Source organism: Silurus aristotelis (assembly GCF_946808225.1).
Source record: "Silurus aristotelis genome assembly, chromosome: 3".
NCBI lineage: Eukaryota > Metazoa > Chordata > Actinopteri > Siluriformes > Siluridae > Silurus > Silurus aristotelis.
The window spans coordinates 21967489-21992508 of NC_139576.1; the positions used below are offsets into that span (position 1 = coordinate 21967489).

The window sequence follows — 25020 nt, forward strand, 5'->3', positions numbered from 1 at the left end:
TTTTTTGTATTCCAACCACAGGTTTTCAACAGGCTTCTAATCAGGAGAAAATTAAATTGTTTCTCCGGAAGAAAGTGAAATGATTTTATGGCTGGGCTGATTTTCTTTGAACATTTTAGTATTAATTTGGAAATGTAATGGATGATCATCTTGTAGAAAAAGTTTTTTTATGAAAAATTGCCATCAACCTTCCCCCTGAACCACATGCCACAAAAGCACTCCAAAGCATAACAATTCTACCACCATATTTTACAGTAGGCTATCCTGTTTCAAAATATGCAGGTTCCTTTTATCATCAAAAATGCTGATGGTGTTCATGAACAAATGGTTTGATTTTGGTCTCATCTGACCACAACAAAGTAAAGTTCATACACTCTCTGAGCTCCTTAAAAGGGATTCCATCTTTCATCACTTGTAAACATTTCGTTCTTATGAAAGGCTGATTTGACTGCTTACTCTGGAATTTCTCAACCACAAGAATCAATCAGTGTGTAATTCTGAAACTGTGCTCTTTTAACTGTCTTACTGTATTACTGGCAAATTTACCTGAAAAACATTTAGTTCTGGCGCTGCTGGTGCGTAATGATTTCTTCCACTGCTTATGAATGTATCTATTACCTGATTTGTAAAGGTCGAAAAACAATATCTTGCTTTTTTGTAGGGGTTCTCTGTGCAACCTCATTTTATACCTAAAGAAAACAAGACACTGTTATACACAAAAGCTGGGAGTAAGTGAAAAATGAATACACAGCCCCCTCCTAAAGAACTGGCATAGCAAAGCTAAAATAATCTGAAATACAATAACGTAATAATAGGTTGTATATCTCCTGATTGTAATAACTGCATCAAGCTGGCAACCCACTGACATTATCAAACTGTGGTATTCTTTTCTGATGCTTTTTTGGACCTGCACTGCAGCTTCTTTCAATCATTGTACGGTGGGGTTTCAGTCTTCTTTTCAGTCCATTCTCAATGGAATTTAGGTCTGTTGAGTGACTTGCAATTCGAAAACATTCCACTTGGGAAGTCCAACTGATCTTTTTTTTGAGTTGGCAGTGTGTTCCGGGTAATTATCCGTCTTAACAATGAAGTTCCTCGCAATAGTTTGGATTACAGTAATCTGTAAATGTTTCTGTACACTTTTGGATTCATCCTGCTTCTACCATCAGGAGTTACATCATCAATACTGATTAGTGATCTTGTTCCAGCCATGCAAGTCTAAGACATTTCACTACCTCCACTGTGCTTGACCGATGAGCTTATATTACTTGGCTCATAGGCAGATCCTTTCTTTCCACACACTTTGGCCTTTCAATCATTGAAAGATCTTAATTTCAATTCCAAAATGTTTGTGGCTTGTCTCTTTAATTTGTTGCAAATTATAACCTGACCTTCTTATTCATAGTGCTGAAGAGTCTTTTGCATCTTAAAGTATAGCCTTTATATTTCTACTCGTCGATTTTCAAAATCTTCTTTGATTACGATACAATCACCTCTTTACTGTTGTTTTTTCGGTTGTTGCTGACGTCCCTGACTGTTGGTTGTCTGGTTGTTAGTAAACAAATGGTTTCTTTATTTTACCAGACATTACAAATTGCAATATTAGCTATGTAAAATGCTTGTGCAATGGCTCTGATTGATGTTTATTTTTTTGTTTGTTTTATGACTAGCTTTTCTCCCAATAGTAGCTTTATAGTGTTCCTGTTAATTATTATTATTTTTTTTTGCAACAAATAGTCTTCACAGTTGAAACCCAAAGTTTAAACAAAGACATCAGAGATTTTAACTTCTTTAGCAATCATTCTAACAGGGCACAACTGGGCAATAAGAAACACCTGTCGGTAGAATTTTTTTAATTTTATCATTTTAAGTTGATTGCTGGATTAAAAAAAGGCTGTTGTAATAAAAAATGTTTTTTTTGTTCTAACTAAAAGCAATTATTTCTACTTACCTCTAAACATTGTGTGTAATGAATATACATTTTTTTTTTTCTTTTTTTTAAATAAAGGGTGCCGATATTTCTGGAGACTTCTGCATTGCCTCTGCTTCAGTCATAAAAAAAGTCTACACAAACCAATTAAAATTTTTATTAAAAAAAAAAAGAAGAAAAAAATCAAAGAATGGACAAAAACAAAATGCAAAGAACAATCTAGACAAAAAAAAAAATGGCTTTGAAAAAACACTACCAAAAAATTTACAGAGGAAGATTTCTGTTCAACCGGACAAGTTACCACTGGCAATTTTGTAGCACATGTAAAATAAAACAAACAAAAAAATAAAATAAAAATAACTCTCATATAGATATCTCTATGAAAAAAATTTTTTTTTTTCAAACAGTCTGTACAAAGTTCTCTGTTCATAAATTATTACTTTTTCCCCATAACTTAATGGCTGTCTAGTATATGATGTTTCATGTTCATTAGCGACTCATTCTGTATCCAGTCTCCCACTCGTTCATCCAGCTAAACATTGGCACTTGTTTTAGGTGTTAACTGGCAGAATCGCCCACACACGAGCTCTTGCTACACACACACACACACACACACACACACACACACACACACACACACACACACACACACACACACACACCTCAAGCATCCTTCAATCGCTGCCCACATACACCAAAGTCTCAGACCACACACACACACACGCACACGCACACACATTTAAGCAGAGCAGTGAGGGTTATGCTGCTAAAATTCTGGGTTGGGACTGAACAGCAGCAAACTTTCAGGAACAGATCCGAGGAATACCACAACCTTCAGTTTTTAATTTGTTCCTCTTTATTTTTCTCCTCCTTTTGTCCATCTCTAGTCATGGCCGACTACCGAAAACATCTTGTGATTAAGCAGCAGTGTGTTTGCCTTTGAAACTATGAAACTGAATGTCTAAACAAGATTAAATCACGTTCAACGCACATCTATCCTCATAACAATAACATTTGCATTTAAAAAAAAAAGGTTTGCTGAGGAAAAACAACAAACAAAAACAAAGCATGAAAACAACCTGAAAGAAAACAAATGTAGATGAGGGCAGCTCCAGAGCTAGCCATTTGGTCTGGAGGGGCGGGGCTGAACCTGCTAGCCCGGCCAATCGAAACAGAGGAGAACGCAAATCTGAGGTAGATAATTGGTCAATAGGACCACCAGTTTAAAAAACAGTCTTTTGGAAGACAACCTACTAAAGCCAAAACAAAAGCCTATTGTAATTTGGGTGGAAGAAATTAAAAATAAAAGGCATTCTCCTGCTAAAAAAAAAAAGCATAGCAGATAACCACCGTGTTGATCAGTTCATAGTTTCAAACTTCTCCTTTTTCATGTTCTAGTTACATATTTCAGTTTCGTGTGCTCTGTAGTGATGTATGTGGCACTTGTCGGATCCAAATCTTCCTTCTTGCATGTGTCCAAACCTAGACAACTACTAAAGACAACCGGATGCATATTTACAAAGAAGGCACATTCTTAAAATTGCAGTCCAGTCCGTTAAAAAGCCTATCCTGCGTAGGGAGGAAGTGATATTGTACTCATTATTTGATCTCTGCTTGCTAGCTCACTGTCTTTGGTGAAGTAAACTTGAAAGTGCCGAGTTCTGTTTGCTTCCTTAAAAAAAAAAAAAGGAAAAAAAAAAAAAAAAAAAAAAGAGCTAAGCAAACTAAAATCTACAGGAAATCAATCTCATCTCAAAACCTCCACTTTCTGCACTTAAAGTTGCCATGAAAGGCTTAATCTGTACATGGTCATAAAAGCACATAAAAAATTTCCCCCCTCCCCAACCCCCCAAATAATAAAAAGACTTGGTCACACCACTTTCCCCGCAGCTACACTACAACAGCAAGTTTTTTTTTTCTTTTTTCTTAAAGGCATTTTTAAAATGTGATCATTCAGCAGAATTTCTACCACATTCAACCAACCAGAGGCGTTGACCCTCTGATTACAAAAACAGTACATCATATTTAAATTCAAATAAAATTTTTTTCCATCACTCAACATGGTTTCTATTCTAAAAAAAGCACTATGGAGATCAATAAAAAGCTAAACACGTAATGAGGCAAACTGAATTTCATTAGCTAGATCCTAAGAAAAGCCCTATTCAGCTGATTTACAAGGCCATAGCTGATTTGAACGTCTCTTTCTCCGGTTTAGCCTCAGTTTGAGGCTACTTGTACAGCTGTATGGAACAAACTTAAGGCAAATTGTATGAAGAGGAAGAGAAAGGTTATTCTAGATCAACTGGAGAAAACACACTGTACAAGAGGACACATGTAACACTTCACCATTGCAACACGCACTGCAAGCACAAAAACAAAAAATCTTTCTCAGGATGTCCGGCTAACAAATCTCTTCAATCATCACAACTAGTTCAGTACAAAGAAAAAAGAATAAAGAAAAATAAAAATCACACACACACATCAGAAATCATTTAAAAAAAAATCTCAACAATGGACACCTGCTACCATGTACATCAAGTCACATGATCCTTTGAGGTCTTGCACCCATGTGACGATTCCTTGGTAAAAATAAATGTTTTTTTTTTTGTTTTTTTTTTATTAAAATAAATTTATTTTTTTCCATTTTCATGTTCTTCTTAGATAGCTAGCATCCTCTGGTGAAATCATGATTTTTATTTGCACCTCATAGAACTTATACCAAAAATAGTTTGGGTAGTTGTTTTTAAAAACAGAGAAAACTCATCGTTTCAAACGTCGATCCAACGGTTGAGCTTAGTCCAACAGAGGAAGCATGATTGTTGAAGCTGTCACTCCTCTCAGTCTCCTGAGTGCTGAGGAACCTAAACCAAAGCAACACACCTGATCACATACAAACCTTGCAAACCTTGTACATCGAGCACAGCACCATGTGGGCAGCAACTTTTTACTTTCTCTCATTACATTTTGACACAAATATCCTTACTTTCTACTTCTTACATTTTCAAAACAGACTTGTTACTTTAGTTATAATCTATTTGATGTAATATCAATATTTTTCTCGTCACTGCTCCGTTTTCAGCCAATCATCCTATTTCCTGTCATTGCACAGCTTTTTTAATCCATCAGTGTGTCATTTTAGTTTATAAAGCTAACAACAAGCAGGGCAGAAGGCAACAAGTAATATGGTGTTAACGTGGATGAGACAGAGGAAGTCAGTGATGCACACATGACTGAGAACAGAGACTTTTCTCTGCTAGTGTTCTATATGGTGGATGTTCAGACTGGATGTCTGGCAACAAAATGTTTAATTATTTTTTTATTAATATATTAATTAAGGCTGTCGAATGCAAATTGATTTCAACGGCACTGGTTTTAATTAACGTGGACCATTTTTATTTCAAAATAAATATAAATAAATAAATATAAAAAGAGGCGAGATTAAAACCTTCAGCGCAACACACGTTTATTCACGACATCCTTTCTTTACGCAGATAAATAAACTCCACCAAAAAATCGGTTAATATTTTAATCGGTAAGCATTTGTTTTAATGATGCGCCAAGTCTCAAACCCGCCATGATGCGCACAGCCGACAATTTACCCTCTGGGTTTTGGCAAATGCGCCGGCGCGTTTTGTAATATATTTTTCTCATAACGGCGAAACAAACCTAAATTACTGTCTTTTTTTGATAGTACAAATAAGAGCAATTCATCATTAGAATTTTTTAAGGGCCTACTTTTATTTGAATACACTCATAATAACAACAAAATGCTGTGGTTTTGTAAAATAAAGCAAACAGACAGGGGGCGCTTTCTGCAGTCTCTGTCTCCTCTCTTTATAGACAAATGAAAAACCTGAATCTCAATGAATACTCGCCTCAAAAACATAATAAATATATGAATAGAAAGCTCGAAAAGTCAACTTTTAAATAAAGCAACTCACATCGAATACGAATATTCTTTGATTATGTAATCCGTATGAAAGTTATGAGGTAAAGTTTCTCCGGTATCACCTCATTACCCGTCCGTGTGGAAACAAAGCAAAGGTTCCGTTTGGTGTCCTGATGCTTTCCGTAATTTAAAACACCATAATTACTTTAAAACATTTACAAGAATATTTTGTCTTCATGCTCTATATTTAATACGGTTTCACTAATAATAAACATACATATTTGTCTGTGCCCACGTTGATTAGAGTATTAACACATTGGAAAGTATTAATTTAAGGTACATTTAGAACAGATAAAAAATTTGCAATTAAGTTACGATTAATCGTGAGTTAACTCATGACAATTATGCGATTAATCACGATTAAATATTTTAATCGACTGACAGCCCTAATATCAATATGACGTGACGTTCAGTTACCAGTATGACACTAAAACAGGTAATGGCTATTTTTACTTTAACTTAAGTAAAAAAGTGTAGTACTTTTGGGTGGCTGTTCCACTACATTTTGGAGTGTGACTGTGTAGTTTTGTGCTCATTCAGCCATAAGGTTGTTAGTAAAGTCAGGTACTGATGTAATGTGAGGAGGCCTGTGGTGTACTCAGCATTTCAATTCATCTTAAAAAATGTTCGATAGGGTTGAGGTCAGAGCTCTACAGCAGGCCACTCAAGATCTTCCACTACAACCCGTGTAAACCAAATATTCACGGAGCTTGCTTTTGTGCACAGGAGGATTGTCATGCTGGAGCAGGCTTGGGTCTCCAACCGTATCCAAAGACATTCTGTACAATTTTGTGCCTCCAACATTGTGGTAACAGTTTGGGGAAGAACCACATATGGCTGGAAAAGTCAGGTGTTCAAATACGTTTGTTCATATAGTGCATCTGACTTACTTTCTTTCGGCTTCTCCCAATAGGGGTCGCCACAGCGGATCATCCGCATGTTTGATTTGGCACATGTTTTAACGCGGATGCCCTCCCTAACGCAACCCTCCCCATTTTTTCGGGCTTGGGACCGGCTCTAAGAGTGGCTGGGGTTGGTTCCCTGACCGGGGATCGAACCCGGGCCGCAGAGGTGAGAGCGCCGCATCCTAACCACTAGACCACCAGGAAACCTCATAGTGCATCTGACTAATTTGGAATATTATATTCAATGTATTATTAGACCAGAATTTTTAATTTAGCATGAAGTCGTACTTTATGCCATACCTCATTTGTCACTTGTTTTGTTGGTAGGCGTAGGGAGAATGATCTCCGCTTGACTCCACCTGAGACTGTGAGCTATTCTCCTGGAAATGAAAACAAAAATCAGACATGATCGTGGGACTAAAACACACTTTGGCATTTTATAAAAAGCAAGTGAAGAGTGTAAAACATATTTATACTAACCTCCACTGCAGCTGGCTGCAAAGGAGTATACTGCGGGATGTACGCGCCCTGTAATGCTGCATTAGCCGGCATGAACTGAAACACACACACACACACACACACACACACACACACACACACACACACACACACACACACACACACACACACACACACACAAGATGTAAGCATGACTTGTAAAACCACAAGACACACCTTGAGTAAATAACACTAACACAGTTGTTGTTATACTGTAAGCAACTGAATATAAATAAAATAATTTCAAGATTTCAAGTAATGTATGTGTTGTGCCACATTTGTTGCTTAGTTCTTAGATGTGTGGACAGGCAGGAGTGTGTGTGTGTGTATGTATATGTTCCCTCACCGCTCCTGTACTGCCCAGAGAAAGGTGGTTCATCTGCTGAGTGAGGGGGCTCATCATGGATGTTGGCTGCAGTGACATGGAGGGATCCATAGAGGGCGATAATACAGCTCCCTAGAAGGGAACCAGATGACAAGTGACATCACGTGAGCACAAAACATGAGATCCCTGAAGTATTCAGACTGCCCATACAGGACTGCCTAGTATGTTCAAGGTGGCTCTAAAAATACAATACAGCAGCCACTAGTCCGATTTCTTTTTTTTTCTTTCCCTCCACTAACTAGATATCTTTTTCAGTCATTCATTCATTAGCTGTCCTGTGTCTGTGATAAACCTCTTCCTCACCACTTCTGGCTAAAAAAAAAGCAGACTTTTCTTTTATGGCGATACATGCTATCTGTCATTGATTTCAGACTTATTGGCATCTATATACAATAATCAAACCCTGTAGAGTCGGTGTGCAATATATTATTATTTCAAACAATTTTCTTTAACAGTGCATTTTTATGTGTCGACCTTCTAAGTTCAATTTTTTTTAAAGATATAATTTAAGACAAACATTTACATTAAAACTACTAAGCAATAACATAAGTTACTGAAATACAATTCAGAAAAGTTTCTTTAAAAAATGTATAGTATTTGCATGTCCCCAGTTTGCTTTAATGAAAGCACTTCGAATGGCACGGAATCCGCAAGTTTAATAAAACTTGATCATGTTCCATCAAATCCATCAAGTCATCTGAAGCCTCTATGAAAATCTGATCTTTTGTACTATGTAAAAGTAGCATTGTGATAAGGTGCATTCAAGATATTCAACATAACGTTGGCTTTTGTTTTAATAAAACGAAGAGGGAAAAGCCATATTTTTTAGTATGGATTCAGAAAGGTAGGTGTATATAGAATCAGTTTTCAATGCAGTCTTACCGGATGCTGCATAATGTAGGGCTGGTGGGTGACCCAGGACGGTGTCTGCACCTAAAACATCACACACACACAAATACAAAGAAAGACAACATCTAAGCGAAATAGACCAATTTGCTCTTCTCAGTGGTGAGAAACTTCCTCTGAAGCGTTAAAAACAGCTAATGTAATGATACAAACTCAGATGTACACAGATGTACACAGAAGCAGCAATCAGATGTATGCCAAGGCTATTTCAATTTACCATTGTAAGGATGGTAATAATAATAATAATAATAATAATAATAATAATAATAAAGTGCTAAATGAAAGTGAGCATACCCAACAATTAAATACAAGCTGTATTTATCTGTGGATTTACCAAAGTAGGTGATGTACGTTGCTATTTTCCAGGAATTTCCTATATAATTATGCTTTAATTAGCTAATACTATGAGCAAGCAGACCCCATTAAGCATGAAATGATGTCTTTGTTCAAAGATTAGATTGTGAAAACAAAAACATCTGTTTTTGTATCAGGTCTGCCAAGTCAGTAACTATGCTATTATAATCTACATAACACTCAACGCCACAACACCACATTAACCCCACTGTCCTTACAGTTGAAATAACACAATTTTAATCACCGTCAACAGATACAAAGGTGATCATCTTAAATTTTGCTGAAGGATTAACTTCACTGAACAGTGGCTTGTTTTCATACTTCATAAAAGAGCTGAAAATATTTAATATATATTTAAAAGTGTTTCTAAAGAAGATAATCAGTAGCGTTTCATTCAAATATTACGCAAATTTAAATTACATTTCAAAACGTGAACAAAAATCCACTAAACGCAGAAAAAATATTGAAGATGTTAAAGTGAGATGACAACAATAAGCATACTACACTCTTGTGCTTGTATATGAATAGGAAAACGCAGTAAAACATTTAAAGGTGTTCCATTCATTTAGTTTATTTATCATCAGCAACTGGTTTATCCTGGTCAGGGTGGTGTTATATGTTTGACGTTACTTTCATTTCATAAAAAAAAATAATTAATGTGTCTTTGTAAACAGTACGTGTATCATGCTTACATTTAAATCTGTATGAACATAGCACTGAAACATGCGTCAATGACAAAATCTTTTTATAATATCCTGTTCCTCATTTCATCTTTATAAATAGGCCAATATTTCAACATCAGCCAAATGGAAATATAGTTTAGGAATTAATTCGGATTTCTTTTGCCAAATTTTGTACTTATTTATTCAGGTTTTGAATTAAAATCTCTCGGAAACATCCAAAAGCGCATGTCGTGCCCAATGAAACTGCCCTCATGTTATCCATAATACACTTCTATTCTATGAGCAATACTAGAAAAGCAACAAATATGGGAACAGGATAAATTCTTTAGCATTTTCTCATCCTTGATTGATACGTACCGGGTATGTGGACACGGGGGAGATGTAGGGTGACATGGCAGGTTGGGCAATCATTCGGTTGGTAATGCTGTATGGGGGATAGAACCTGCAAAGATAGACAGAGTGGAAAGAAGAAAAAGGAGGGAAAAAAACCAGACAGAATGAGATACTTTGTTGGCAACGCGTCCATTAGTCAAGTGGATGCGAGAGTTGAGAAGGTTTCGTGGCTGTCACATACCCGTTCTGCATAGCTGCAGCAGTGGGGTCGTATGTGAGCGTCATCCCAGCCTGAGAAAACGACACAAAGAAGGGAGACAGAAAGAAGCTCATGAATATTTTGCCACAACTGTTATTCTTATTCCAGTCAGCATTTTACAGCCTTCTCCTTTACTCCCACACAATCTCCTTCTCTGTCACTCCCTCTTTTACCTACATACACACACAATTTTATATATATATATACATATATATATATATATATATATATATATATAGATAGATAGATAGATAGATAGATAGATAGATAGATAGATAGATAGATTCATTATTTTCCTACAAATTTAACAAATACCCAATAATGACAATGTCCAAAGTTTTTTTGCAATCTTTTCAAATTGATCAAAAAATAAACACAAGTATTCACAGTCTTTGCCGTGACACTCAAAATTGAGCTCAGGTGCATCCTGTTTACACTGATCATCCTTGAGATGTTTCTACAAATTGAATAAAGTCCACCTGTGGTAAATTTAGCTGATTGGACATGATTTGGAAAGGCACACATCTGTCTATAAAAGGTCCCACAGATAACAGTGCTTAATCAGAGCACAAACCAAGCCATGAGATCCATGGAATTGTCTGTAGACCTAGAAGACAGGACTGTACCGAGGCACAGATCTGGGGAAGAGGACAGAAAAATCTCGGCATCATTGAAGTTCCCAATGAGCCCAGTGGAAGCCTGGAACCACAAGGACCCAATGGTCACTCTAAATGAGCTCCAGCGTTTCTCTGTGGAGAGAGGAGAACCTTCCAGAAGAACAACTATCTTTGCAGCACTCCACCAATCAGGCCTCAGTAAAAGGCACATGACAGCCCATCTGGAGTTTGCCAAAAGGCACCTGTAGGAATCTTAGACCTTGAGAAACAAAGATTGAACTCTTTGGCCTGAATCCCAAGTGTCATGTCTGGAAGAAACCTGGTACCATTCATCATCTGGCCAATACTATCCCTACAGGGAAGCATGGTGGTGGCAGCATCATGCTGTGGGGATGGTTTTCAGCGGCAGGAACTAGGAGACTAGTCAGGATCGAGGGAAAGATGAATGCAGCAATGTACAAAGACATCTTTGATGAAAACCTGTTCCAGAGGGCTCTGGACCTCAGACTAGGGTGACGGTTCATCTTTCAACAGGACAACGACCCTAAGCACACGATAGCCAAAATAACAGAGGAGTGGCGACAGGACGACTCTATGAATGTCCTTGAGTGGGCCAGAGCTCAAACTTGAACCCGAATAAACATCTCTGGAGAGATCTGAAAATGGCTGTGCACCAACTTTCCCTATCCAACCTGAAGGAGTTTGAGAAGTTCTGCAAAGGAAAATGGGAGAAACTGCCCAAAAATAGATGTGCCAAGCTTGTAGCATCATACTCACAAAGACTTGAGGCTGTAATTGGTGCCAAAGGAGCTTCAACAAAGTATTGAGCACTTGTGATTTTTTTTGTTTTTAATACATTTACAAAGATTTAAAACCCACTTCTTTCAAGTTGTAATTACGTTTGTAGAATTTTGTGTAAAATAATGAATTTAATCCATTTTGGAATAAGGATGTAACATAAAATGTGGAAAAAGTGAAGCGCTGTGAATACATTCTGGTTTGCACTGTGTGTGTGTGTGTGTGTGTGTGTGTGTGTGTGTGTGTGTGTGTGTGTGTGTGTGTGTGTGTGTGTGTGTATGTATATCTTACACACACACACACACACACACACACACACACACACACTCGTGCATGCTCACACATACATCAGCATGAACTGACAGTCCAACCCACTCACAGCTGTATGTAATACATTTTATATGTTAAAATATAAAAGGTTTTAACGTACAAATATAAATACTCCTTAATGTGGTAAATTCTCTTTATATGTACATACACACATGAAAAAGCACATATTGGGAACTTACAAGTCTGGCTTCTCCCTCTCTGGCCCATGCTCGTCCATTAGGCACATATTTATTTTGGCTCTGTCGTTTTTTTTGCCCTCCATCTGCAAACTTACACAGCAGCGGCTCAGTAGGAGCTATAGGAAAACAGATACAGCGAGATTAAACACAGAACAAAGGTCTATTACCTGGTATGACTATAACTACAACTTGCAATACAAGCTGTACTTCAAATTCATTTATTCATTCATCTTTAGAAATCGCTTTATCCTGCTCAGAGGAACAGTGGATAGAGAACCTTTTCACTAGGGGTGTAACGGTACACAAAATTCAATGTTCGGTACGTACCTCGGTTTTAAAGTCACGGTTCAGTTCAATTTGGGTACGGTTAGGGGGAAGAAGTGCAAAACATAAAATTGCTTGTCTTCTTTTAATTAACGCAGTTTATTATTATAATAATTAACATTTGTGAACGTTAACAGTTTACATTTTTAAAACAATTTTTAATTAAATGTCTGCTTGGTTAAATTATGTATCAAATAATATTAAATCATATTTTATAAAAATAAAATGGAATAAATCAAATTAATGCAATACACATTTTATTATATTGATTCAATTGAGTAATCAATTAAATTGGCACACATTAAATGAATTAAATAAAATTGAAACATTTTATTAAATAGACCCCATTTGGGTAATGCAGATGTGTATATAAGTGTGTGTGTATATGTGTGTGTGTGTGTGTGTTTTAAATTTAATTAAAAAGTTATTAAAGATATGATCTACTTAACTGTTCTACTTATTTCAGCATACTTTTATACATTTCATACATACAGCATACATTTCTTCCATCCTTCATTCGTTCACTCCCTCGATATGCGGAATTGTCAGGATTTTCTACTTTAAAGAAAAATTCCTGAAGCTGGACAAAAACATTATCCATAATCCATAGCGCTAGCGTTAGAATCCCTAGCACTAGCGTTAGCCGCAAGTCACTTCCTGGTTCTATGCGTACGCAAAACAAATCTTATTTCCGGTACGGACTGAGTAGCCACAGTGACACTGCACTATCTCTAGTGTTTTTTTTAACTTAATACTTTCCTGAGGAAACTCACATTTGAACTATGTTCCTCACGTAAAAAGAAAAAGGATTGTATTCAGTACACGTGTGTGCCGAACCGAAAACCTTGTACCGAAAGATTTCTGTCAGAATGCGTGTACCGTTTACACCCCTAATATCCAAACAACACAATGTTTGCAGTGGGACTGAACACAGCATGTACCTTCACTCACAATCAGGGGAAATTTAGAGTAACCAGTTCACCCAATGCCATGTTCTAGAAGGAGGGAGGAAACAAGAAAACAAAAAAAGAACCCACACAGACATAGAGAACATGCAAATCTCCTCTCAGACAGTAACCTGCGCTTAAAATTTGGAGCTCTGGGTGGTAAGGCAACCTGCTGCAACACCATCCTGCCCTCTATTTAGGACGGCCACTCAAATCTTTTTTCCAATTATACTAAAAATACAGACATCTTAGATGGCAGCTGCCTTCCCATAATCCCTCTTACCCTCATCTTCCCATTTCAGTGTGGCAACAAGCAGTAGAGACTATTTCAATCTAATAAACCAATTATACAGTTGAAAGAGGAAGAGATAGTAACATCAGGGTTGGACTTTTTAGAGACCCTTTTACAGAGTGAGGGTGAGTGAGAGACAGAGAGAAAAAGAGAGAGCGTGAGAGAGACTGTAAAGGGGAGGGTGAGGAAGAAGAGAGAACCTCCACACTGTGTTCAACATTAGCCACAAACTGCATTCACTAATCAATAAGCACTTATTCCTACATTAAGCCTATAGTAACAGCAAAGCCTATCGTTATTCGGTGTGCTTGCTTCAATCTAAGTGCACATTCGTTTGATCTGTGATGTGCACGACTCCATGGGTGAAAGCTCGGGACGACTACCGGCAAATTGAATAGAAAACGAATCTGCTTTAGCACAAATCTGCTAGTAAAGTGCTCTGTCTTAATGAACAACCAAACATATATAAATGAGCCCAAGCACACAAACACACACACACACACACACACACACACACACACACACACACACACACACACACACACACACACACACACACACACACAAGCAAACACACACACACACACACACACACACAAGCAAACACACACACACACAAGCAAACACACAGAAGCAGGCGAACACACTGACAGACAAGAAGAGTTCTGTGTTACCCATTACTCCGGCTGGCATATTGAGAAACTTTCCATTGAAGTGAGAAATTACAGCATCACATTTTTCTGTGGACTCCATTCTACAAAAAGAGAAAATCAAACTTTTAAATCTTACACTCAAACAAATTTCAGACATGTCTAATCATCCTTCTAAAGACCTCCTAATGATATCATTATTAATACAGATGAGTCATATTATAGATCTAAATGTCCCCACAAAGTTAAAACTGATCCCTACGAAGATAAACGCGTGCGCGCACGCGCACACACACACACACGCACACGCACACGCACACACACACACGCGCGCGCACAAGCACAAGCAGAGCAGGTCGTTGTTGCTGACCATGCAACTGTTAGAAAGTACAATGAAGTACATTTTAACTGGTGGTGCTTATTCACCCAGAAAATACGGCCAAGTGTATGCCATGTGCTTGTAAATTATTGCAAACTAAATATTTTCTGAATACACTAATGCGTTTAGGTCTTTCAAGCATCTTTGTATCAAATGTAGCCAAATGCATAAAGCAGAAAGCTGGGAGTGAATGCATATTACAATTACATTCTCTCAAACACTGAGACAGGTTCATGTGAGGTAAAAGAACATACTGCAGCTGTACATATTATACATGCTGCTCACACACACACACACACACACACACACACACACACACACACACACACACACACACACACACACACACACACACACACACCTGCAGTGATTGCACGTCACAGATGAGCTTTAAGACTGTTGGAAAGGAGTGTTCACTTTGATTCCAGTCAGTTTCCACCTCACCCCATTCCAGAGCTGAATCAGCAGATTTTGGGTGCGGGTTTGGTACAATTATACTAAATGTCACGGTAAATCCGAGCCACAGCCACAGCCGGAGCCAAACTGCTAAGCCTCAAACATGAAATCCGGACCCAAGAAAAAGCCTCACCTTGCAAACCCCACCCCTCTGCTTGCACCATTAGCGTCGCGCAGTATGCGTGTGGAGACGACTTGGCCAAAGGGTTTCAGCATTGTCTCCAGCTCCTGTTCGTCCATCGACAGTGGCAAATTGGAAATGTACAGGTTAGTGGGGTCCTGCTCCTGTTGCTGTGTAGGGGTATAGAGAGAGAGAGAGAGAGCGAGAGAGAGAGGGGGAAAGAAAGAGAGGGAATAGAAGGTAACAGAAATTAAATGTGTTTGCACTTAACACTTCTGATACAGATATATTTATGTACATACATATCAGACAAAATTACAAACACCTGGGTTCTTACAGCTGCAACAACACCTGCCCCTTATATCTTATCATCCAAGCAACCAGTTCCCTCTCTCTCTCAAGCTTTCACACAATACGCCCCCCCACCCCACACACACACACACACACACACACACACACACACACACACACACACACACACACACACACACACACACACACACACACACACACAGGTCCCTGTTTGATCAGTTAACAGCATATCTAGCCTACTCATGGGAACGTTAGTGATTTACCATTTTCTCTCTCTCTCTCCCACCCTCTGTTTCTGGCGACGGCCCAATACATGGCTTTTGCTCTAAAAACTTGAAGACAGAAACATTTATATTGGGAAACCAGTGTTTCTCCTTCTTTTCCCTGTAGAATTCTTTCATGGCTATTGGAAACCTAATCATGGGTACAAGACTGCACGATTACAATAAATACATTTTGGCTTTATTATTTTATAGATGTGCCTTTAAAGCAGTCTATTCCCAATTCTAAGGGGATGCATTAATTTTCTCCAACAGCACAGATCAAACGAAAAATACGGCTATAATTCAACAGGTTTCAAATGATTGCTCTTGTTCCAATATGTTATTGTTTCTATAGTAACAACAGATTCAATGAGAGTTATGCAACAGACACTCCACATATTGTACGTTTAATAATTAAAATGATTTGATGAAATGTGTTGTTATATAACTGTTTAAATAAAACCAGTTTATTATTGATCTCAACATCTACAAACTACTTAGATGTAAGTCTCAAATACTTTGGATCAATCATACAGTTTTCTTCAGGACGGGCTTCCAATTATTTTACTTACATTGGAAGCTATTTTTTAAATTAATATATTACACGTATTTTAAGAAGAAGGAGGATCATAGGGTGACGTATAAGAGTGGAGGAAGGTGCACACAGGTGGATTATCTTCTGTGTAGGAGATGCAACCTGAAGGAGATTGGAGACTGTAAGGTGTTGGCGGGGGACAGTGTAGTTAGACAGCATCGGATGGTGGTCTGTAGGATGGTTTTGGAGGCGAAGAAGAAGAGGAGGAAAGTAAGGTTTAAAAGAAGAATAAGATGGTGGAAACTGAAGGAGGAAGAGTGTAGTGTGAGGTTCAGGGAAGAGGTCAGACAGGGGCTCGGTGGTGGTGAAGAGGTGCCGGATGATTGGGCAACTACTGCAGGAGTGATGAGGGAGGCAGCTAGAAAAGTACTTGGTGTGACATCTGGAAATAGAAAGCAAGACAAGGAGACGTGGTGGTGGAATGAGGAAGTGCAGGAGAGCATTAGGGGAAAGAGGTTGGCAAAACAGAAGTGGGATCGACAGAGTGATGAGAAAAGTAGGCAGGAGTACAAGGAGATGCGGCAGCAGGTTAAAAGGGATGTGGCGAAAGCCAAGGAAAAGGCATATGAGGAACTGTATAAGAGGTTGGACACTAAGGAAGGAGAAAAGGATTTATACCGATTGGCCAAGCAGAGGGACCGAGCTGGGAAGGATGTACTGCAAGTTAGAGCAATAAAGGATGGAGAGGGAAATGTGTTGACTAGTGAGGAGAGTGTGTTGAGAAGATGGAGGGAGTATTTTGAGCAGCTGATGAATGAGGAAAATCAGAGAGAGAGGAGGTTGGAGGATGTGGAGTTGGTGAAGCAGGATGTAGATAGGATTAGTAAGGAGGAAGTGAGAGCAGCGATTAAGAGGATGAAGAATGGAAAGTCGGCTGGACCAGATGACATACCGGTAGAAGCGTGGAGATGTTTAGGAGAGATGGCAGTGGAGTTTTTAACCAGATTGTTTAACAGGATTCTGGAAGAGGAGAGGATGCCTGAGGAATGGAGAAGGATTGTGCTGGTACCGATCTTTAAGCATAAGGGAGATGTGCAGACCTGCAGTAACTACAGGGGAATTAAGTTGATCAGTCACACCATGAAGTTATGGGAAAGAGTAGTGGAAGCCAGGTTGAGAGAAGAGGTGACCATCTGTGAGCAACAGTATGGTTTCATGCCAAGGAAGAGCACCACAGATGCCTTATTTGCTTTAAGGATGTTGATGGAGAAGTATAGAGAAGGACAGAAGGAGCTGCATTGTGTATTTGTGGATTTAGAGAAAGCGTACGACAGGGTGCCGAGAGAGGAGTTGTGGTATTGTATGAGGAAGTCAGGTGTGTCAGAGAAGTATGTGAGGGTGGTGCAGGACATGTATGAGGACAGTGTGACGGCAGTAAAGTGTGCAGTAGGTACGACAGACTGGTTCAGGGTGAAGGTTGGACTGCATCAAGGATCGGCCCTGAGCCCTTTCCTGTTTGCAGTGGTGATGGACAGGTTGACGGACGAGGTCAGACAGGAGTCTCCCTGGACTATGATGTTTGCAGATGATATTGTGATTTGTGGTGAGATCAGAGAGCAGGTTGAGAAGAGCCTGGAGAGGTGGAGATATGCGCTGGAGAGAAGGGGAATGAAAGTCAGTAGGAGTAAGACAGAGTACATGTGTGTGAATGAGAGGGAGGGCAGTGGAGTGATGCGGTTGCAGGGAGAAGAGGTGGAGAAGGTGGAGGAGTTGAGGTACCTGGGGTCAACAGTGCAAAGTAATGGAGAGTGTGTTAGGGAAGTAAAGAAAAGAGTGCAGGCAGGGTGGAGTGGGTGGAGAAGAGTGACAGGAGTGATTTGTGATAGAAGAGTATCTGCAAGAATGAAAGGGAAAGTTTATAGGACTGTGGTGAGACCTGCGATGTTGTATGGATTAGAGACAGTGGCATTGAGTAAAAGACAGGAGGTGGAGCTGGAGGTAGCAGAGCTGAAGATGTTAAGGTTTTTGTTGGGAGTGACGAGGATGGACAAGATTAGAAATGAGTTTATTAGAGGGACAGCACATGTAGGATGTTTTGGTGACAAGGTGAGGGAGGCGAGATTGAGATGGTTTGGACATGTGCAGAGAAGGGACATGAATTATATTGGTAGAAAAATGCTGAAGATGGAGCCACCAGGTAGGAGGAAAAGAGGAAGGCCAAGGAGGAGGTTCATGGATGTGGTGAGGGAAGACATGCAGGTAGTTGGTGTAAAAGAGGCAGATATAGAGGACAGGGTGGTATGGAGACGGATGATCCGCTGTGGCGACCCCTAATGGGAGCAGCCGAAAGAAGAAGAAGAAGATAAACTTCAGAAAAGGAAAAAAAAAAACCAGATTGTAATTGCTATTTTTTTTTATTAATATATAATAAACTGCAGAAAAGGAAAAAACTAATTGTAATTGGTGTCAAATCACTGTGGTACAAGACAATACATTTTAGGATGTGCTGCACCATAATACCTTTTCATAGAGTATTTTCATAGAGTATCTTCTTAACAGCAAGACCATTCAAGTTTAATTTCTTAAATACATAAGCATATAAATTCTAAATTCTTTTTTTATGTATATATTCATGTAGAACATCTGATAAATGTTAACTTAAATAATTGTCTAATTCAACCATGGATTGATAATAGTATAAAAGAAATGATCACTATCTAAAGTATAGATATTGTCAGTTGAAAATTGTATATCACTGTAGAAGATGAAACATTTTTTTATAATGATTACATTAAAATACAAAGATGCAAATAAAATTGTTTCTCAATCACGAGTGATTTTCTGACTTTTGGAGTGTCAGATGGAGGCATGTGACACTCCGAAAGTCAGAAAATCACTCGTGATTGAGAAACAATTGGAGAACTATTTTTATTTTAGCAATTTGCTGCCAACGGATAAGAATGGCTCTCCAGCTCTATATGGTTTTATGCCGAATGTGTGGAAGCACACAGGACTGCTTCACACTCTCACAATTGTGCTAGGTGCGTTTTGCCAATAAAGGGTCAGTCAGCATGAATACAGATGAGCCGGAATCTACATGCGAGTCGTGGTCGCTTCTAAGGCGCCATCACATCAGCTTTCTAAGTTACATCAGCATCAGCAGAAACAGAAAGCGAGAGAGAGAGAGAGAGAGAGAGAGAGAGAGAGAGAGAGAGAGAGAGAGACTCCCAGGAGAGTGAGGGGCTGCCTTATTAATATTCATTAACATCCTACTGCATTCAACGCCCGCCAGAAAGAACCAGAGAGAAGGCAGGACAGAGCGCGAGAGAGAGAGAGAGAGAGAGAGAGAGAGAGAGAGAGAGAGAGAGAGAGAGATAGAAAAGGAGAGAAAAAGAGAGATGGAGGTAGGATTACCGAAGTAATATTCTGGCAGAAAGATCAACACGGCTCTTTAAGGGAACAGTAAGGATTTGAGTGATGCTGATGCTTGAGCTCTGAGAGGCTGGAGCCAGCATAGTGAAATAAGGATGGCAGGATGGAGGATCAGCAGAGCTGTCAGAATCTGGTTAGTGTAAAAAGAGAAAAAAAAAACAAGGGGGAGAGTTTAACACAGGTCAACTCCTGACACAGAGCCCGTCTACCCGATGGCACGCTGTATGTTAATGCGGCCCTATTTCACAGGGCTGACTTTTAACAGATCCTTCACTTTCACCAGAGGAAGCAAGGTAAACCTTTAGGGGTAATTACACAGCTTCTCTGGTTGGGAATCAAGGACAGCTCACTGACCTCATATGTGCACCATATGACTTGGCATTGCAGGGAAGAGTGCTTGGTCAGCAGATTAGTAGGTTAAATGTGTGAAAGGAAGATTAGCAGTGATAGCTAAAAGCTGGCTAGCAGCAAGCAAGCAATGCTGAATTACTGCTCTTGGCTCTGGCATTAACAGCTTGAGAGTGCTTTGGGGTTTACAGGGATTACAGTGTGTTAGAATAGAAAGGCATTGGAATGACCAGGTTCCCTCAATCCTCGCTCATTTACACGCTCATTTGGCTTGTTAAAGTGTGACTTTTTGTGTTTACTTTTTATTTATTTATCATAACTAGGAACATTTGGAATGGAGGGCATTTGAGTGTCATGGGGCAAAAGCTGCTAAATACTAAAAAATAATAATAAAAAAAAAAATCACCCTAACTTTTTCTCTATGTATAGCATGTACACATTCCCAGTCTGAGATAAAGACTGAATACAAGTATATGTATATAACCACATGATGAATTAAACAAATTTCAGACTAAATATTCATTCATTCATTCATTCATTCATTCATTCATTCATTCATTCATTCATTCATTCATTTTCTCCCGCTTATCCGTAATTCGGGTCGCGGGGGCAGCAGTCTAAGCAGGCCTTCGACTGCTGCCCAATCCTCACAGCACCGTCCCTTACGGTCCCTCCTGCAGGTGGTGAGCCCACGGGAAGGCGGCCCCACGTCACTCCGACGTCACGGACCTTGATATTTCCCTCGTAAGGGACCCCCGGAGCATAGAGGGTTAAGGGCCTTGCTCAAGGGCCCAAGAGTGGCAGCTTGGCAATACCGGGGCTTGAACCCCAGACCTTCCGATCGGCAACCCAGCGCCTTAACCGCCGGAGCCACCACTCCCCCCTCAGACTAAATAATAATAATAAAAAAAAAAACAAACAAACAATAATACGTGTAACTAGTGCTGCACGATTAATTGTATCGCAATCGCGATGTCAGCTTGTGCGATTATATGACGGCAAACGTTGCGATTTGATGAAAAGAATAATGCATGTGTGGTCACACACTTTCTGAGAACAGTTTGCAGATTTTCCATGCCGCTAACAAAGCATAAAAAGACCAGATAGTCTCAGTCTAAGCAGTGCAGGTGTTGCGTGTGTGGTCACGTGACTTTCCCGGTGTGCAGCGCGGAGACTAGGTGAAGAGGGATGCCGAGCAGACAGACACTGAACTGGTAGCCAAAAAACGCTACCTCTGTTATATGGCAATATTTTAGCTTTAAGATCACCAACACTGAGCAGGGAACAGAGGAACTGTGCAAGATTTTCAATTCACTTTTGCCTCGCCGCTTTCCTTCCCTCATACTCACGCCGGCCACAAACCCACTCGCGGTAACGCATGTCTTTCCTCAACGCCTACGCGTAGCCCGCGCACACTTTCTCCGATTGGCAGGCCTTCACCTGGCATCCCCCGCTTTTCCACACACATCCCCATACACGCCGCCAGCTATGCCTGGTCTCTCTCTCTCTCTCTTTCTCTCTCTCTCAGGTGTCTGTTCATTTTGTAAACATTTTTTATCATTCACAATCTAGTGGACTCACGATACCATTCATTATATCGCAATCGCAATATTGACCACAACAATCGCAATCACTTTTTTCCCCAAATCTTGCAGCCCTGCGTGTAATTAAAGAACTCATGAGCCCATTTAGCAAAATGCTCTCGTTGCATAAACATTTACTGACTGCTTTAACAACTATCCTCATTATTATTGAAATTTAAGTAAACAAGCTTTTCTGTTCCTTTTTTCAGTTGAGGGAAACATGCTGAAATTCTTGTCTGCGCTAATTACACACGGTGAACAAATATTAACAGTATGTTGCAGTATTCGATTAAGTGATGCGAAAAGAAGCATGACAGAAAAGAAACGCAACAGTTGCAGCATATTTTCTATGCAGCATATTTTCTATAATGTTTTATGTACAGACACTTCTTATATGGGATTATATACTAATTGAGGTGTGTGGACAACTTTTTCGATTATAAACAATCGGAACTGAATTTGTTTGTTAGACTTTAATAGACTCATTAGGACTCGTTAGGCAGGTCATCAATTGTCACTAGGAATAAACGATTCCAGAATGCAATTCTCCGGCTCTTCAAAACTTGTACTAAAAGCCAACAACAAACAGAAGCTGGCTTAGGAGTTGAAAACAACGTTAATTGATGCCTACAAAGGAAGAGAAAGGCTATACAAAGATACAGTATAAACTCTTCTGGCCCACAATTTCCACTCTCCAAAATGTCATTAAAAATGCCAGCTAAACACGGTCAAGGCAAGAAGAATTGCCTATAAGCTGGGCAAAAAATCTAAGGCACAATCCCCAAATGAAACTTCAAGGAGATTTAACTGACACAGGAATGGTGGTAAACAATTCTTCTGTCCAACATTGTTTGCTCAAAAATTATTTGCATAAACAACACTTGGGATAAGGTCGCTGGGGTCTTTCTAATGAATCTTCTATTCAGAACAATATATACATAATGCAGAGGCATTTTGAAAAACATGTGCTGGAAAAGTAAACATAGACCTTTTTGGCTACAATCATCTAAAGTGTGTTTGGAGGCAAAAAAAAAAAAGAAGAAGCAGTATTTGATGAATAGCACTATTAAGCATGGGAGTGGATCTTCTATCTTTGGGTTTGTGTGGCAGCCAGTAGCACTGAAAAAATTGCATCGATAGATGAAAGAATGGATTCTGGTAAACATTAGGAAAAGAGGAAGTGCTACTAAACATGCATTAATATTCGAAAAAGCGTGTTGGGAAGACTTCTTTTCACTTTAAAAATAAGCTAAATAGATTATTTGGCCAAGGTTGCCCAAACATTTGCATACAAATTGATGAGAGTTTAAACTTAGAAGGTAAATTTGAAAATGCATATGAGTAAATATATGCATTTGCAAAACCATGTGTGCATAATAATACAAGGGTTTGGCTTTGGCAGAACTCAATAAGACATCTGTGCAGAGATGCAGGTCACCAGCTAACCATTCAACCATCTCAGGTCATACAATTCTATCTAAGACACACAGACTGAGAAACATTGATGTATAGTACTGTTCAAACGTTTAAGGCAGTTGTGCAGTGAAATAAGAATGCTTTCAAAAATATGTTTATCAATTAACAAAATAGAAAGTAAATGAACACAAGAAAAATCCTAATCAAATCAATATCTGGTGGCCGGCAAAACAGCATCAATTCGGTAGGTTGTTCCAAACATCTTCGAGAACTAACCAGATTTGTAAATGTTGGCTGCCTCTGATCCATTCGTCTCTTCATGTAATCCGTGACAGACTCAATGACACTGCGATCAGAACTCTGTGGGGGGCTGAAACTATTCAGACCTCCCTTTTTGTTCTCAATGCTGAAGATAATTCTTAATTGCGTTGGCTACGTGTTTCGGGTCATTGTCCCGCTGCACCAGATATATGGGTCCAACTCCCTTACGGTGTTGCATAATGCAGAAGTATCCGCCTGTATTTCTCATCATTGAGGACACCATTAATCTTGACAAAATCTTCAACTTCCTTTAAAGAAATGCAGCCCCCATACTTGTAAAGGAACCTCCACCACACTTCACTGTTGCCTGCAGTCACTTACCATTGTACTGCTTTTCAGCCCTTTGGCACACAAAGACTTAGACTTTTTAGATACGTCCAGAGCACCTGCTGCCATTTTTCTGCAGCCCAGTTCCTGTGTTTTCATGCATAGTTGACTTTGCCTTGTTTCCATGTTGGAGGTATGTCTTTTTTGCTGCAATTCTTCTATGAAGACCACTACTGGACAGACCTCTCCAGACAGCAAACGGCTGTACCTGGGTCCCACTGGTTTCTGCCAGTTCTTTGCTGATGGCACTGCTGCAAATCTTCTGATGTAGAAGGGAAGTTAGCATGATGTGTATTTCATCCACAACATTAAAATTCATTGGCTCACCACTGCGTCTACGGTCCTCTAGATTTCTATTTCTTTGTGGGTTTTTTTTTAAATTGCTTGAAAAGCACATTTTGAAACCAGTCTGCTTTGAGATCTTTGCCTGGGAGAGACCTTGTTGATGCAGTATAACTACCTTGTGTCTAAGTGCTGTGCTCAGTCTTGCCATTGTGCATGACCTGTGACCTGTGTTGTCTTCAACAACCTCACCGTAGTAGTTTAGAGCTGGACTGTTTCACGCATTTTAAGCCTCCTATGCAGCTGTTTTTGTTTCAGCTAATGACTGAAATTGATTATCATTAGCACCTGCTTTGTAAAATTATTTAATCATACACCTGAATCTAAACCAATGGCAGGCCGTGAATTTTACACCTAGGCCTTCAGTGGTGTGCTTCTTGAATCAATTCACCTCGTAATACCATCATTATGAGGTCACGGCTATAGAAACCATCGATATTTCACAGAAACGCAGTATAACAGAGTGCTGCATCACAGGCAGGTATCTCATGCAGTGAGAATGTATGGCATTACCAAAACAAGAAACCTAATTAACACAATTCAGCAAGTCTCCTTTCACTGCAGCCACAGCTGCACCACCTGCACCCCTAGCAGAACCGAACCTAACAAAACAACCACGTGTTTTCTGTGCATTACAGTTTTCCTGGAAATTAGAAATAAAGGCAAATTTTGTGTTTTGTGCAAATTCTACAGGAAAGAACACACAAAAGTATAAATGGTTCATGAAAAAAGCTTAACAACTGTTTTGGCTGACCTTTCCTCACAATGTCCAGCTTTGCTTAAAAAGTCCATCTTGTAAATGTCATATTGTCATAAGTGTATCCGTGACCATTTCTTCTCTTATGT

The 25020-nt window shown here is 39.3% G+C and overlaps 1 protein-coding gene across 8 annotated transcripts in view; it reads right to left on the reverse strand.

The window, feature by feature from the left end:
* Positions 1 to 2071: 2071 nt before the first annotated feature.
* Positions 2072 to 25020, reverse strand: part of rbms1b (RNA binding motif, single stranded interacting protein 1b) — a 59830-nt gene continuing 36881 nt past the window's right edge. For 4 of the 8 annotated variants that reach the window (XM_083538056.1, XM_083538057.1, XM_083538058.1 and 1 more), the window contains exons 5-14: positions 15308 to 15465; positions 14364 to 14443; positions 12127 to 12242; positions 10185 to 10234; positions 9968 to 10052; positions 8550 to 8600; positions 7629 to 7739; positions 7265 to 7339; positions 7085 to 7164; positions 2072 to 4791 (exon numbers count right to left, since the gene is read on the reverse strand). In XM_083538056.1, coding sequence (XP_083394182.1) covers positions 7093 to 7164; positions 7265 to 7339; positions 7629 to 7739; positions 8550 to 8600; positions 9968 to 10052; positions 10185 to 10234; positions 12127 to 12242; positions 14364 to 14443; positions 15308 to 15465 — 798 coding nt within the window. In that variant the 3' untranslated portion in view covers positions 2072 to 4791; positions 7085 to 7092. The remainder of the gene's footprint in view (positions 4792 to 7084; positions 7165 to 7264; positions 7340 to 7628; positions 7740 to 8549; positions 8601 to 9967; positions 10053 to 10184; positions 10235 to 12126; positions 12243 to 14363; positions 14444 to 15307; positions 15466 to 25020) is intronic. The other 4 variants (XM_083538059.1, XM_083538060.1, XM_083538062.1 and 1 more) reach the window with 2 other exon arrangements.